This window comes from Grus americana, chromosome 3 (assembly GCF_028858705.1).
Source record: "Grus americana isolate bGruAme1 chromosome 3, bGruAme1.mat, whole genome shotgun sequence".
NCBI classification, from domain to species: Eukaryota; Metazoa; Chordata; class Aves; order Gruiformes; family Gruidae; genus Grus; species Grus americana.
In genome coordinates, this window is record NC_072854.1 from 27,295,844 (window position 1) to 27,309,568 (window position 13,725).

General features: G+C 37.5%; 1 protein-coding gene across 3 annotated transcripts in view; it reads right to left on the bottom strand.

The window, feature by feature from the left end:
* Nucleotides 1–6,447, bottom strand: part of BMP5 (bone morphogenetic protein 5) — a 56,755-nt gene extending 50,308 nt beyond the window's left edge. For 2 of the 3 annotated variants that reach the window (XM_054822503.1, XM_054822505.1), the window contains exon 1: nt 5,225–6,405. In XM_054822503.1, coding sequence (XP_054678478.1) covers nt 5,225–5,708 — 484 coding nt within the window. In that variant the 5' untranslated portion in view covers nt 5,709–6,405. Of the gene's footprint in view, nt 1–5,224 lie in introns of all 3 variants that reach the window. The other variant, XM_054822502.1, reaches the window with a different exon arrangement.
* Nucleotides 6,448–13,725: the final 7,278 nt, after the last annotated feature.

The window sequence follows — 13,725 nt, forward strand, 5'->3', positions numbered from 1 at the left end:
GATTGGGAGAGGATTTTAAGGGAATGTCATCCTGTGGGTAAAATCCTTTTACTCTAGAAATAAAGAAACCTATTTTGCAAAAAGCTGTCTTAATATTTAATTTGATAATAGAAAATTATTTCATCATTAATAGTTATTTCTAATGCCTGATTGCGTACCTCGGTCACAACAAATTAGTTCAACTCACTGATTGGGGGATGAAAATTTTGTTAAGTAAAAAAAACTTAGGATTTCAAGACGGCAGTGAGGTTTACTTTGGGTGATTATGTGAGACCCGCTTGATCTAGTTTGCTTTAAATTTTATGTAAAAGAGTGAAAAATGCTGTTTTACTGACTTTGGATTCCCATTCAAAAAAACTTCACAAATGTTTTCTCTTTTTTGATCCAATATTGATCCAATTCCACAATTAAAGACATGGGCTCTATTTGTTATTTAACAAGTTTTATCTCTGTAATAGCATCCCTCTTTTCAAGGCAAGATAATAGCACTATTTCTGTCACTTCAGTTAAGGCCGTGTCAATATTTTCATTAGAAGCCTGCATTTTACGGACTAAAACTGTACCACAGCCAAGGAAATTCACGTAAGGTTAAAATTAAGACAGCAACATCTGAAATCCAGTGGAAAAGAAAGAAAGAAAGAAAGAAAGAAAGAAAGAAAGAAAGAAAGAAAGAAAGAAAGAAAGAAAGAAAGAAAGAAAGAAGAGAGAAAGTGCTCATTCCTAAGATTTGAGAAGTTAATGATCCTGAGGCCTTTTTGTGTGTATCCTTCAAACCCAGCTCCCCATCCACAGCTCCTGGCATCTTATAGCTTAGCACTCCATATCCCTCGCTGATGATATGTTAGCTGTGAGTGGAGGGTTGTAGAAACTGAATTAGTTTAATTTAAGAAACTAGCTACTATATGCACTCAAGGTCTGACTGCAGTTAGGAATCCTTTCTTTTTCTTGTGTAACAAAAATATATTTGTACAGGTATTCGGTGCGGATTGATGTACTGTAGGTTTCTCAAAGTAGTTGTATGAAAAAAGTTGTTCTCTGCCGTGTTAGCATTCTCTGATGAACACAATGGGCTGTAAATCTCATGAATTTATGTATTTGCTTAGTGCTTCAGGTTTTAAAGAATATAATCTTCAAGACAGTGCACAATCTTGGGGTAGAGAAGCTGGAGAAATATGAACAGTATTCTGTGCCTCAAACAGGCAAAACTTCCTCTGATTCCGGTGTCTGATCTAAGAACAGATCACAGCACGTGTGATTTGAAGATTATAGTAGTTAAGATTGTGGAATCACGTTGTGAGTGAAGAAGAAAAGGTGTCTTTCTGGGGTGTGTCAGCTACTTTACTTCAAAAATCTCCATAATATGGTAACTTTCTTTAAATTAGCATGTGTAGGTCAGGGTCACAAATTTTACGGTGATCTTCACATTTGAGTTTTTGAAATTCAGTTTTTATGCTAAGAAAGAAAACACAACAGAAAGCCACAAAGGTTGTATATATTTATCACCTATCTTATAGAGAGTTCATATCAATTCATAAGAAAATATGAAGAAAGAAAACAGAGTTGCTTAGCAAATGCAGCAATCTGTTTGGAGAAAAATTTACAGATGTTGTAAACAAATGAAAATACAGATCATTTGAATTGCATGAGAAGGAACACTTAAGTACAGTGGATTCAGTGATCACTTTGATGCTAACGGAAAATCCAGTCCTTGAAATGTTTAAATGTAGTTTATAAAAGTGCTGCTGTTTCTCCAAGCCTCAGTCATGTACATATTTTTTTATTCAACCCCCCTCTTTTGGTGAGAGGTGAAGAGTAGGAACACTAACATTTATCTTAACAAAGTCCTTCCCTAACTAAATTTTGAGTGAGCAGAAAAGTGAGTAGGACTACATGAGTATTATTTGTCTGTTCTCTGAGGAACAGGGTATCCTATATATGTCATTTTAGGAGACTGGCCAAAAAGAAGATGCCAGAACTCTCAACAGTCAGGGCTTTGCAACAGTATAATAAAATAGAGTAGGATAAAAAAACACCCAGTGAGGAGAACAAAGTCCTGAACTTGTAGGTGATATAATCAGATCTTTGAAAACCCCGATGTACTTAGTGGAGGATTTATTCTTTGACTGCTGGACCAACCCCAGTTAACTCTTGTGTTACAATCACCGATAGTTATGGAGAGCTGCCAACGCGCACAGTCTTATACAACATACAGCACAAGGCATAGTGTCTGTCTTGTCGTATCTTTCAAGAAAGAAAGAGATGGAAATTCTGGTACAAATTCCAGTATAAAGAGCAGGTGTTTACAATTTTAACTTCAGGAGAAGTAAATGGAGTCTTGTTTTCCTCCCTGGTTGCTTGACAGAATTATAATTGCAGTTCCCTTGATGATTATTTTTTTAAATTTGTTTTTGCAAGTGAGGTATTTGCAACTCTGACAGGTTGTTTTTTGTCAAAATTAGCATATAAGTTTCAATTTTTATTCTTCAGTATAAACTTATTTGTCCTTGTCTATTTTTTTACTTTACTTTTTAATCTTATTCAGCCTTTTCAATCTTATGCTTAATAATTCCTAGCAAACATCTCAGCTACATATTTCTTGTTCTAATATATATATCTTAAATTATTATAACTGACTACAACTATATAGAAAAGTTTCAATTTAAAATATCATTATGATTAATAAAGCTTTATAATTACACCTTATGTAATTAATGGTGTGCAAGTATGAACATGGTGAATACTATTTCCAGAGCTGATTAATCTGATGCAAGTTGACTGAGGCTTCAAATCTAAAACCAGTTGAGTTATTACTGTGCTGCATCAGCATTTATTGATTTTAAGGTACAGTGTTAGCATTCACTTATCACTGCATATTTTTCCCCCTTGCACATTAAAAGAGCTTGCCCTCATCTGTCACGATCTTATACTGCATAAATCATATAAAATGGTTACCTGTTTCCATGATTTATTTCATTTTTATGTTAATTATACTGAAACATAGGATTGTTTAATAAAAATGTTGAAGCTAATCTATATCAGTCATCAATATTTCTTACATATGTTACATGGTGGAATGTGTGATAAACCAGAATATCCAACATGTATGGAAGGGCATTTGAAGTGAATTAGGACTTAGCCTCACTTAGAGCTGAGACACATTTTAATTTTACAGAGACCAAACATAACCTGGTACTTACACGGTAATTTTTTATAAGTTAATGGTGTCTATTAATCATAATCACTAGAAAAATAAAGCATCTCACCCCCGGTTTCCACAGCCTAGAAATGTAAGGTGAAAGATATGCTTTAACTTCTCACAATTACTGTCTTAAGGCAACCCTGGCTTCCCCAAAAAATGAGACAAATATTAGAAACTTCCCAGTCAAGGTAAGACACTCAGTGTAAACTTGTGTTCTTCCAGAGAGGGTTTTTGTCTGGGGAAGCGCAGCAGGATCAGGCTAGGACATATCTGACACTGTGCCTTCAAAAGACTTGTGCTCATGCACTGCAAGAAGTCCTCTTGAAATCAAAGATGTTTCGTGAAACCAAAGGCTAGGTCCCGTGTAAATAGTCCTCAGAGCCGTTTATGAAATGGTCTGCGGCATATTTACGGAGGGCATTTCTCAGCTCACATGAGGAAAATTTTTGCAGGATCAGGGCCGTGACTAATCCTTAGGAGATCAGAGCATTTCCTATTTTCCTTTATAACATTGCCATTTTAAATTCAGCTGGCTCCAGATACTCTGGGTAAATCGAGGCATACAATGATAACTAAAACGTAATACATGGATAATATGTCACTCTTTCTTAAGGATGAGGAACATATTTTCACGAAACAGAGATTGCATTTTTTTTCTAGTCTGCTATTTCAGGAGCAAGAGCACCAAGCAAATGCATTTAGAGTCGTGGACATGTTACTGTTAAGGAAAAAGATCTCAGAATTGAACACCTCCTGATCTGCCAAATAATTAATGAAAAGTAATTTTATTATTATGACAACTAAACTCTAGGGTGTCATCTTCCTAGAAATTCAAGTTGTTGAGGATTTTAGTGTTTGGAAACATTTTTAATCCTGCAGCAAGGATTAACGAGCTGGTAGACATAAAAGGTACAGAATGTGTGTGATAATCTGAAGGTAGTTCAGAACATGTGCCGTTGTTTAAAGTTTCCACTGAAAGTATTAGCCGGGAAAGCAAGACTCCATCAGATTTTGTACCAGCTTATTGAGAAACTTCAAGTTTTTAATTAAATCTCTTGCCATTCAGATCAAATGAGAAGGGATTTTTTTTTAGCTAGCTTTATGAGTTCTGCAGCATTTAAAATACTTATAAAAATAGTAAATACATTTCACGAATTATTTGCAGCTTTCTTAATGAGATTTAAGTTGCCTTCTATTAAAGAAATCTGTAACTGCTTTTTCACCCACAGCATAACTGGTAAGCATGTTTATTATACTCAGAAGCCAAAATAATTTAGTTTTATCAGGTTTTGTGTCTGAACTGATATAATTTTCAAAAGCATTCTTTGCTTGCATGTTTCTGGTGTTTAATACTCTACTTGTTATTTAATTTATTTATGACACAGAAAATAAGAACCATTGCTGACTCTGAGCACCGTGGCAGTGTAATAAAACACAGTCTGTGGTTATTAAATAGAAATAACAAAGAAACAGCAACAGATTATTTAAAATCCAGTCATCCAGCTGAAAAGATAATAAAACTCTGACTTTTATCAGCAGAAAAAAAAACCCTAAGATTTTTTTTTCCCCAGAAATGGCTTAACTTTTCCCTTTTCATAACATTCTAGGCTTTAAACTATTAACAACTGATGTTTGTTCATGTCTGAGCTTTAAGGAAAACAGTGAGGGAAATAACCGAGCAGTAGGCATAAGTGTTTGATTTTTTGAGATTTAAAAAAAAAAAGGGTTAGTTGGCCTGAGGCTAGAATTTTCATTACATCAATGAAAGAAAGAAAACAGAAGCCAGCAGAGGGGAGTTATAGAAATTGACTTCATATAAACAGTGAGAAAAATCTTTTTCCATGGCCACCTACAACGTAGCTACTTTACCATCAGCACAACTTTTTTTACCAGTGGCACAGCAGCCTGGGCCCAATCCTGCCGGTTTAGAACAGGTTCCCGTCCGGCCAAGAGGTTTGTCCCTTGCAAGATCAGGTTAACAGTTTGTCAGAGAGAGCAGAAACAAAAAAAATTTTTTCCACGTACCTAAATTGACAAAGCTCATGACCATGTCAGCATCATTCAGAAAGTTGGTGTCGTGCAGGCTGGCTAAGGGAGGATTCTGTGTGGTCAGGGGGGTCATGCGAGATAATTGTATTCTCCGTGAATATCCATTTGGAGAGGCAGGGTATCCTTTCCGTATCCCTCTGCTCTCCCCTGCCATTGATCCCTTTAGTGAATACTCCAGCTCCTCAGTATCCTCTTCATTTGTCATGGCATTATACAGGTCCAGCATGAAGAGGGGTGCAGAAGAAGCCTGCTTTCCTGGTGAAAATGGTCTGGGTCTGTGAGGTAAACCCAGGATAGAGAGAATCTCTCTCTGAATCTCCCTTCTCTCATGGTTCCGCAGCCTCCTGTAAATAAAACTCGAATGGACATGATTGTCTCCTAAACCTCCCTGTGCGTGACCCACCAGAACCCAGAAATTCCAGAGCAAGCCCACGAAAGCTTTGAGCGCAGTTAGGTTCATCTTTGGAAAGAAAAAGAACAAGGAAAAAAAAAATTTAAAAAAAAAAATCTTTTCTCCTACTTGTTCTGAGTTCCTATGAGGTCTGCTTTCCCAGTGGCTGAAAAACAAAATTTACCTATTCTTCATGTCAATGTCATCTCTAAACGTAACATCTTTGATGATTTGTCTCCCCCCACCCTGTTTAAATATTATGGAATGTGTCAGGTTGCAGTTATTTCTAAGAAAGCTGAAATTCAGACTTCCAATTTTCCACTGTTGTTATCGTTTTTTCTGCATTTATGGAGCAGAAGACCAGTATTTTGTCAGCTGACCTAGGCATTCCTATATAAACCTTAGATAACCAGGTCTTTGGTGGGGAGCTGTATTAGCAAGAGCTGTTCTTCTGACACATTGTAGTTCCCAGAGTTATCTTCCCTCGTTATTCTGAGTTCTTCGTACACCTTGCGCTCTTCCCAAGATAAAATCCTGAGTCACAGATTTGTCTTGATCTGTACCTTGGTGGTGTAACACATATTTGTCCAGCAGCCTGGTGATAACTTTAACATCTTTTGAATCGCTTGAGTGTAAAGTAATTCTAAAGCATGTACTAATCAAATTAATGTGTTGCCATGAATTTACTCAAAAAAAAAAAAAAAAAAACCTTCTGTAAATCCATTCAACCCTTTTCAGCTTCTGAACTGTTATTTCCAACTCTAGCAGGCACAAATATAACAGTTCTCTTCAAGAGAGATCTAAAGACTAATGTAAGCACAACCCTGCTGGGAAAGAAGAGGCTTCTCATTGTAATTTGAAACGGGTATAGCAAAAAAGTCCTTAACCCTTCTCTTGCCAAACAGAGCTTTAAACCTCTTCCCCCCCTCAATTTACAGTAATATCCCTAATTTTGGCTATCTGCTGGTTTTTTTTTCCTAGCAGCTTGCAGAATCAATTTTAACTTTAACAATTTTAGGATATATAGCTAGCTAAAGGCACGGCGTAACGTGGAAGCTCTTGCGAGTCTCCTTATGAGTCTCTAGTTAGTAAACTTGAATAGGAAACTCTCATAACAGACTAAAATAGCATCTCATTAATTCAAGAAATGTTTATATTTTAGGTAAGTTTAGCAAACAAAGGTGACCTTTTTAATAAACTCTGTAGGAAATTTTGTCGGTTAGGCTTGATTCGCTCTTTTCTAAAAATGTCGGGAATGCAATCTGAATGAAAACAAATTTATTCAGCAAGCGAGATTTCAAGTTGTGCATAGCCAATGGTGTAATTATGGTTATAGTCACAACTTTCATAAACTTCAATTTGCAATGATAATTTATTCAAAGTACATTTTGACTCATAAATCTCTATATTATATTTCCCAGTAAATATCCAAAGCTAAGATTTAATCCCACAGCCTATTATTAACTGGAGAAAGAAACAGCTTAACTCAAGAAATAAGAAACATTAAATAGATTTTAAAGCTGCTGCCCATGAAATTAAGGTTCAGCTTAGAATTTTATGACAGCCAGCAACCGGTGTTTTCCTCTCACTAAAACAAAATCACATGCTAAATTTCATATTGCTCAGATTATTGGTGGTTGTTTTCCCCTCCTGTGCTTTTCCTTCAGTCTTGAGGAGACATTCCTTTGATGAAGGGGAGAAAAAAAAAGGACAAAAAAGGTTAATACATGACATTGAGGAAAAAACCCAGGTATATAAAACGCATCCTGTCGGGTTTTCCCTTACATGACTAGCACCTACTCAGCAAATCACACAGTTCTTGAGTAAACTTGGGAGTGTGACAGCAAGTATAGTCACACCCTAAGAAGCCAGGAACAATTTATCTAGTATATTAAGCACAAACGAGCTTTTCTCATATATTGTGAGTCCTAGCCTGTATTTACAGTCTAGTCCAGCTATTATTAAAATATAGCTGATTGTCTCTCATAAATCAGCACACATAATAGAGAATGCTTCTCCCAAGGAAGGCTATATCTCATGCTGGACCTGCTGAATTAACACTAAAATTAATTATGAAGGCATTTAGCAAAAGTCCTGTTCTCAGCATAAAAGCAATATGCTTGCTTTCCTCATTGAGGTTTTTCCCTCAAAATCCATTTCTTATAAGAAAAGTATTATTTCCTGGTTTTGTTTTGCTTTCACTTGTCCTGCTCAGACAGTTGCAATGATACATGAGACTACCACACATATGTCTTTTTTTAATTTGGCCATCGCATATCCTGCAACAAGGTTTATTTCTCTTTTCCAGTAATATATTTCCTTTTTTCCCCTAAGCATTCATAAAAGCCAGTGGATTGATTGCTCAGAGGATTTAAGTCCTCAGCCCATCAGTACGTCCAGCAATAGAAACTTCCTATATTATCCCACTAGAGTGTCTGGAGTCTTTTCCCACTTAAAAAGCCAAAAATGCCCTCAAGTTTGAGGATGCTTTTATGTTGTAAACAGTTTCCCAGACAGAAATTGAGTAAGAAAACATATAAACTAGTAATCATATTTTTGCCGAAAACAGCTCCTGTTATTTTCAGACAGCCACAACCAAACATGTGACCTAAATACAAAGGATTTATTTTACATTAACCTACCCTACACTGAAGCACCAAAAGTCCTTGACTAGAACATGAAAATAAAAATAGTTTTTATTAATATAAACACAATGTCCTTTTGTAATAAACCTGTGTCCCATAAACAATCATTTTTAACATGGATATCATAAGTGGGAGATATAGTCAGCTCTAAAAATGAAAACCTTTGCTACACAAGTGAAAAGGATCTGCAATAGCTGATAGGTCCCATTTCGTATTTCCAATATCAATCAATTTACTTCTAAGGAAAAAATACCACATACAATTTCAGCATGCCAACTTATTTTATTTGAGAATATATAAAACTAGATGGGCACAGAAATATGGATGTAGTTTAGGTTGGGGTTCAGTTTCAAAGTCACCTTAAATCTAGGTTTCAAATTTTACAACAAAAAATAATTCTGAGATGTTTGTATAATATTGAAATTCAAAACAAATGCCATGTTCGCAGCATTTTTAGATGCACTCAGATCTAAATAACAGTTGATGTCAGTGTAAAGCATTGACCCAAAATCAAAACCAGGGATTTGAACATGATGCCCCAGAGATTCTAGTTTTACCCTGCATCTAAAACTGAAATTCTGAAATATAAAACCTTCACACAGACAGACCTTTCTTCCCCAGATGCTCAACCTGGAAGCAACATAAGAAATCACCTGACCAGCCCTTATCCAGTCCTTTAAAAAAAAAGAGAAAACTAAAATGACTCCAGAAGTGAGCTCCCATTAGGGATAGATGTCTGGCAGAGGAGCACGTAAGACGCGGAGCACTGGAGAGCCGGAGCCTCAGAGGCAGGAGAGCAGCAGAGCACCGTGGAGGCAACCCTGGCAGCGCAAGGTAGGAAGCAGTTGCATGAATTTCTTAAACAATGTGGCATATATGTACAGGATGAGTGAATTCAGAGCTTGTTACATTTGTACTAACGTAAACAATGTTAGAGCAAATATCGTAAGGGAAGTAAGGAAACCTGGGAATCCAGCTCTCACCAATCTCGGATTCCAATGGGTCACAGCACTGCAAAGGTGAAAAAATGTAGACCCAACAGGTCACTGCAACCATTGGGGGTGCAATTGTGTTCAATGACCACTACTCAAAAATACATAAAATTAGTGGATGGCTACTGAATGCAGAATCCCTCTGGGTTCTCAATATCACATCAACCGAGACTGATTTCCCCCAGCAATGGTTCTCCATAACTGTCTGGCAAAACAGACTGAAACGCAGACCTTCTCCAAGATATTTCCAGTCTAAATCTGAAACATGCGCATGCACGCTGAATGATTCTGCTGGCTCCTTCCCTCTTAATGACCAGCTAAATTTGCCATTCAGATCAATATTATGCATAAACAGATGATCCGGCATTAAAAATGTGTAAATGTGTAAAAAAATGTTATCTCTCTGCCAGGCTATGGCTGCAAAAGGTATATGGAGAAAGACTTTTATGAAAAGGTTTCATGAAAGCAGGAAAATCATTAGAGGTTAAAATTACAGATTCCTCAGCAAAAAGAAAACGAGTCTTCTGGACTCTTCCCAGGACAGAAATGTTACACAGGCACCATAGTTAGGCATACCTGATATACTACCTGTATCTAAGTTGGATTTACGATGGCATGGACTGCATGAGGTGTACATATGAGCCTTTGCACGTAGGTATGCATATGTTCCAAATATCCAATCAACAAAACATGTACAACATCTTTCACTTAGGGTTCATTTCATTTCATTTCATTTCATTTTATTGAGTTGGATGTTGTATGAAAGTTGGATTCTTACCCTGCAAGCATATAAAAGAAACACAAACATATTTTTCTGTACTGATGAAAGATACATCTCCTAATGCAAAGGGAATTCCATTTGTAACGGACACTGTGAAAATCTGTAGAATTAGCTGCAGAAATTGGCAGTTGAGACATAAATTGAATATGATATTTGTAAATGTTGCATATGTATATAAACCCCTTTTATTCCGGATAATCTCACAGCATTTGTTAATTAATCGACAGGAACCATTTCAGATGCAGAAACACTGCCATTTTTGGAACAGAAAATTTGTTCAATGTTATTACTTTATTTAACTTCATATCAGGACAGAAAGATAGCTGTCCTGAACCACAAAGATAGCTGTGCTCCACAACCACAGGGGAATTTTACAATAATCACTGGGGTTTTACCCAACCTCTGTACACTTTACACGTGTTCCTGGGGATCATTAAGCATTATATAAAGAAAGTACTTCTATTTTATGCTGCAGGCAGAGGAATGCATTGCAAAAGCGCTCAATACTTAGATTATAGTGCAATTTATTCAGTTACCAATCAGTTTCCTGTAGCAAAAGAGTTTTTTGTCCAGGATTTCAAAAGCTCAGGCAAAATCACAAATCAGCCTAGGAGGTAAGTCATCAAGCATTTTATAGATGGCATTTAATAGAACACTTTGTTTAAAATTTACAGAAAGACCTCTGGCTTTAAGTATAATCATCTGTGAAGTTTGTTCTATTCATAGTACATGCACACTGTTGTAAAACTATCAGCACAGAATAGTCTGTAGCATTAAAAATATACTCTTCTTTAACATTAAGAAAATGGAGAAAAATCATTTTGTAATCTGCCTGAAGACTTTTTTTTTTTAACTTACTGTGTTCAAGGACTGAAAAAAAAAAAAAGGAAAACTTGTTTCACACATACTCTTCAGAATACGTGAACCACAAAATATACAATTAATAATATGATCCAACATCAGAGTGCTGTCATTTGCATAATTTACAAACCCAAAGAGCTCCCAGAAATCCCCTTTGGTTTACAATAAGCCTCTAATTAGTTGTTAAAAAAAAAAAAAAGGAAAAAAAAAAGCAACTGCACTGAGGCAAATACAAAACACTTGGACAAGAGCAACATTTGTGAGTAGCAAAGCATAACAATTTTAAAGAAGATTATTCTTGGCTCAGCTTGTAGAAGGATTTTATTGTGCCCCAGCTGCAGACTGGTACCTGCTAGTCTCATTGCTCTCTGGCTGCAGCGCGGCCATAAGCATTTTGTGGTGTTCCCGGGCTGGCCCCAGCGCTTTTTCAGGGAACCTCTTCTGCCTCTTGCTGGCTGCCTTTCTGTTTTCAACTACAAATACGTACAGAAATTCATCCCTAAACGGATGCCTTCCAGGTAGCTGCATTGCACTATTGTTCATGTTGTGAAATATTCTACCTATCTAAATATAGGATTTATTTCTTCCCTTGAGCATTTTGCTACTAAGTTCTATAGACGTGGCTTTAGCACCTCTACTGGCAACTGAATGATGCAGCAGTCTCTCAATCTGTAAATTAGTTTTGGGGGTTTTATACCTTTTTCCTGTGCTTTGTTTTATACACACTCTCTCTCTCTTTCCTATACATCCTCCCATTACGTCTCTCTACGTTTGGTCTACCATTTGGATGTGCTGTCTCTGGTCCCACATGGCCTTTATTTTTCAGCTTTTTAAACTTTTTTCCCACCACCATCTCCATTTTCATGTTTCTTCTTTCCCTCCCCACATATCTGTAGACAGATGTTATTTTCTTCTTTTAAAACGACTTCCTTTGTTTAGCAATGTTTCCCATTTTGTAAGAGATCAGCTGGCCTCTCCGGCAGTAAAAGAGGAGCTGCTGCTCCAGTACTTTCAATTAAGTGAGCACTACCAGGAATCACGCAGTCCTTGAGAGAGCAGTCATCTCTTGCTGATGGAGGAGGATTGCGAAAGAAAAAGATGTGCAGGGGACCATGTAAGACTATGCGCATCCTAAAATCTTCGGTGTGTGCTGATGGATCTTTCTACATGGACTTTTTCAGGCGTGTTGATCCATCAGGGAGGCAGCCCAGAGCCAGCTGAGGAACTGGCAGCAACCCAGCTACAAAATGCTGTAAGGTCTTCACCACAATGGCTTTTTCGGGAAAACAGACAGTATCAGAGTCAGCTAAGAAGCAGCAGTACGATACCAGGGATTTTGTGAAATGTTCAGTAATATTAGCAAATTATGTTCTGCTGGCACTGTTTCCATACTAGCTCAGGTCAGAAAGGCCATTATTTGTATCTTGTGTGTTTGTACTAAACCATCATCACAAGAACCCAAAAGAAGGTAGCAACCAAGCTGCACTGAGACAGGCAAGTGTGTGAACACGTCACGGAAACCATTTAAATTCGCCAGGGTTGGGTCTATTCAATTAGCCAACATGCGGTAACAGTGTGGTGGCAATGGCCGTAACACAAGTCAAGAAAAAGTCTTCAGAATAAATATTGGTTTCCTGAATTTCTCTCATTAGACCATACTCCCTTCTAGCACATAATGCCTTTATCTTGCAAAATGATTACAATTGGCTACAGCTGATGAAATTTATTTAATCAACAACGAATAATTGTTGCCAAAATTTACTACAACAGTCTGTTCAAGCCAGAGTTTGCTAAGCTGGCAAAGCAAAGGAGTAAATTGAAAAGCTAATTTATGCTGTCGACCCAGAAAATCCATTTGTTTTTCTCAGACCTTCGTTACAGTGGAAACACTTAAACCTGTACATCGAAGTGGAAAGATCACTTTAGCTGCTAAACTTTCCTTTATGTAGCCAGAGGTCTGACAAAAGGATCTGCATAATCCATGTCCCTCATAAACCAGGCTTAGGCATGGGGAGCACGATTTACATCGCAACCTCTGCATCTGAAACTGCACTGTAATCTAAACATGGCAGAGACACACAGGCAGTCCTTCATTTCTGCTTCTTTAGCTTTACTACCTTGTAGCCATGTCAATTATAAGACAGTTACTGATGCAGAACTGCAGAGCAGTCTTTTCCTTTGGAAAGTGGATTCACAATGATATTTTCATAGGTTTTACTATTTGTTGTTCTTTATTACTCATCAAAAAATGTATCTGCTTTTCTAGAAACTCAGCATTGGATCGTAAAAATAAACCGGATTTTGTTCATTCATAGCTTAGATTAGAGTGGTACATGGTGAACTTCTTTAGTTTACTCAGTCGTTATATCAACAGTGCTGAACAGTGCTGGAAAATGGGAAACATAACCCCCATTTTTATAAAGGGAAAAAAGGAAGACCTGGGGAACTACAGGCTGGTCAGTCTCACCTCTGTGCCTGGCAAGATCATGGAGCAGAACCTCATGAAGTTCAACACGGCCAAGTGCAAGGCCCCACACATGGGTCGGGGCAATCCCAAGCACAACTACAGGTTGGGCAAGGAATGGATTGAGAGCAGCCCTGAGGAGAAGGACTTGGGGGTGTTGGTTAATGAAAAGCTCAACATGAGCCGGCAGTGTGCGCTTGCAGCCCAGAAAGCCAACCGTGTCCTGGGCTGCATCAAAAGAAGCGTGACCAGCAGGTCGAGGGAGGTCATTCTACCCCTCCACTCTGCTCTCGTGAGACCCCACCTGGAGTACTGCATCCAGCTCTGGGGGCCCCAGTACGAG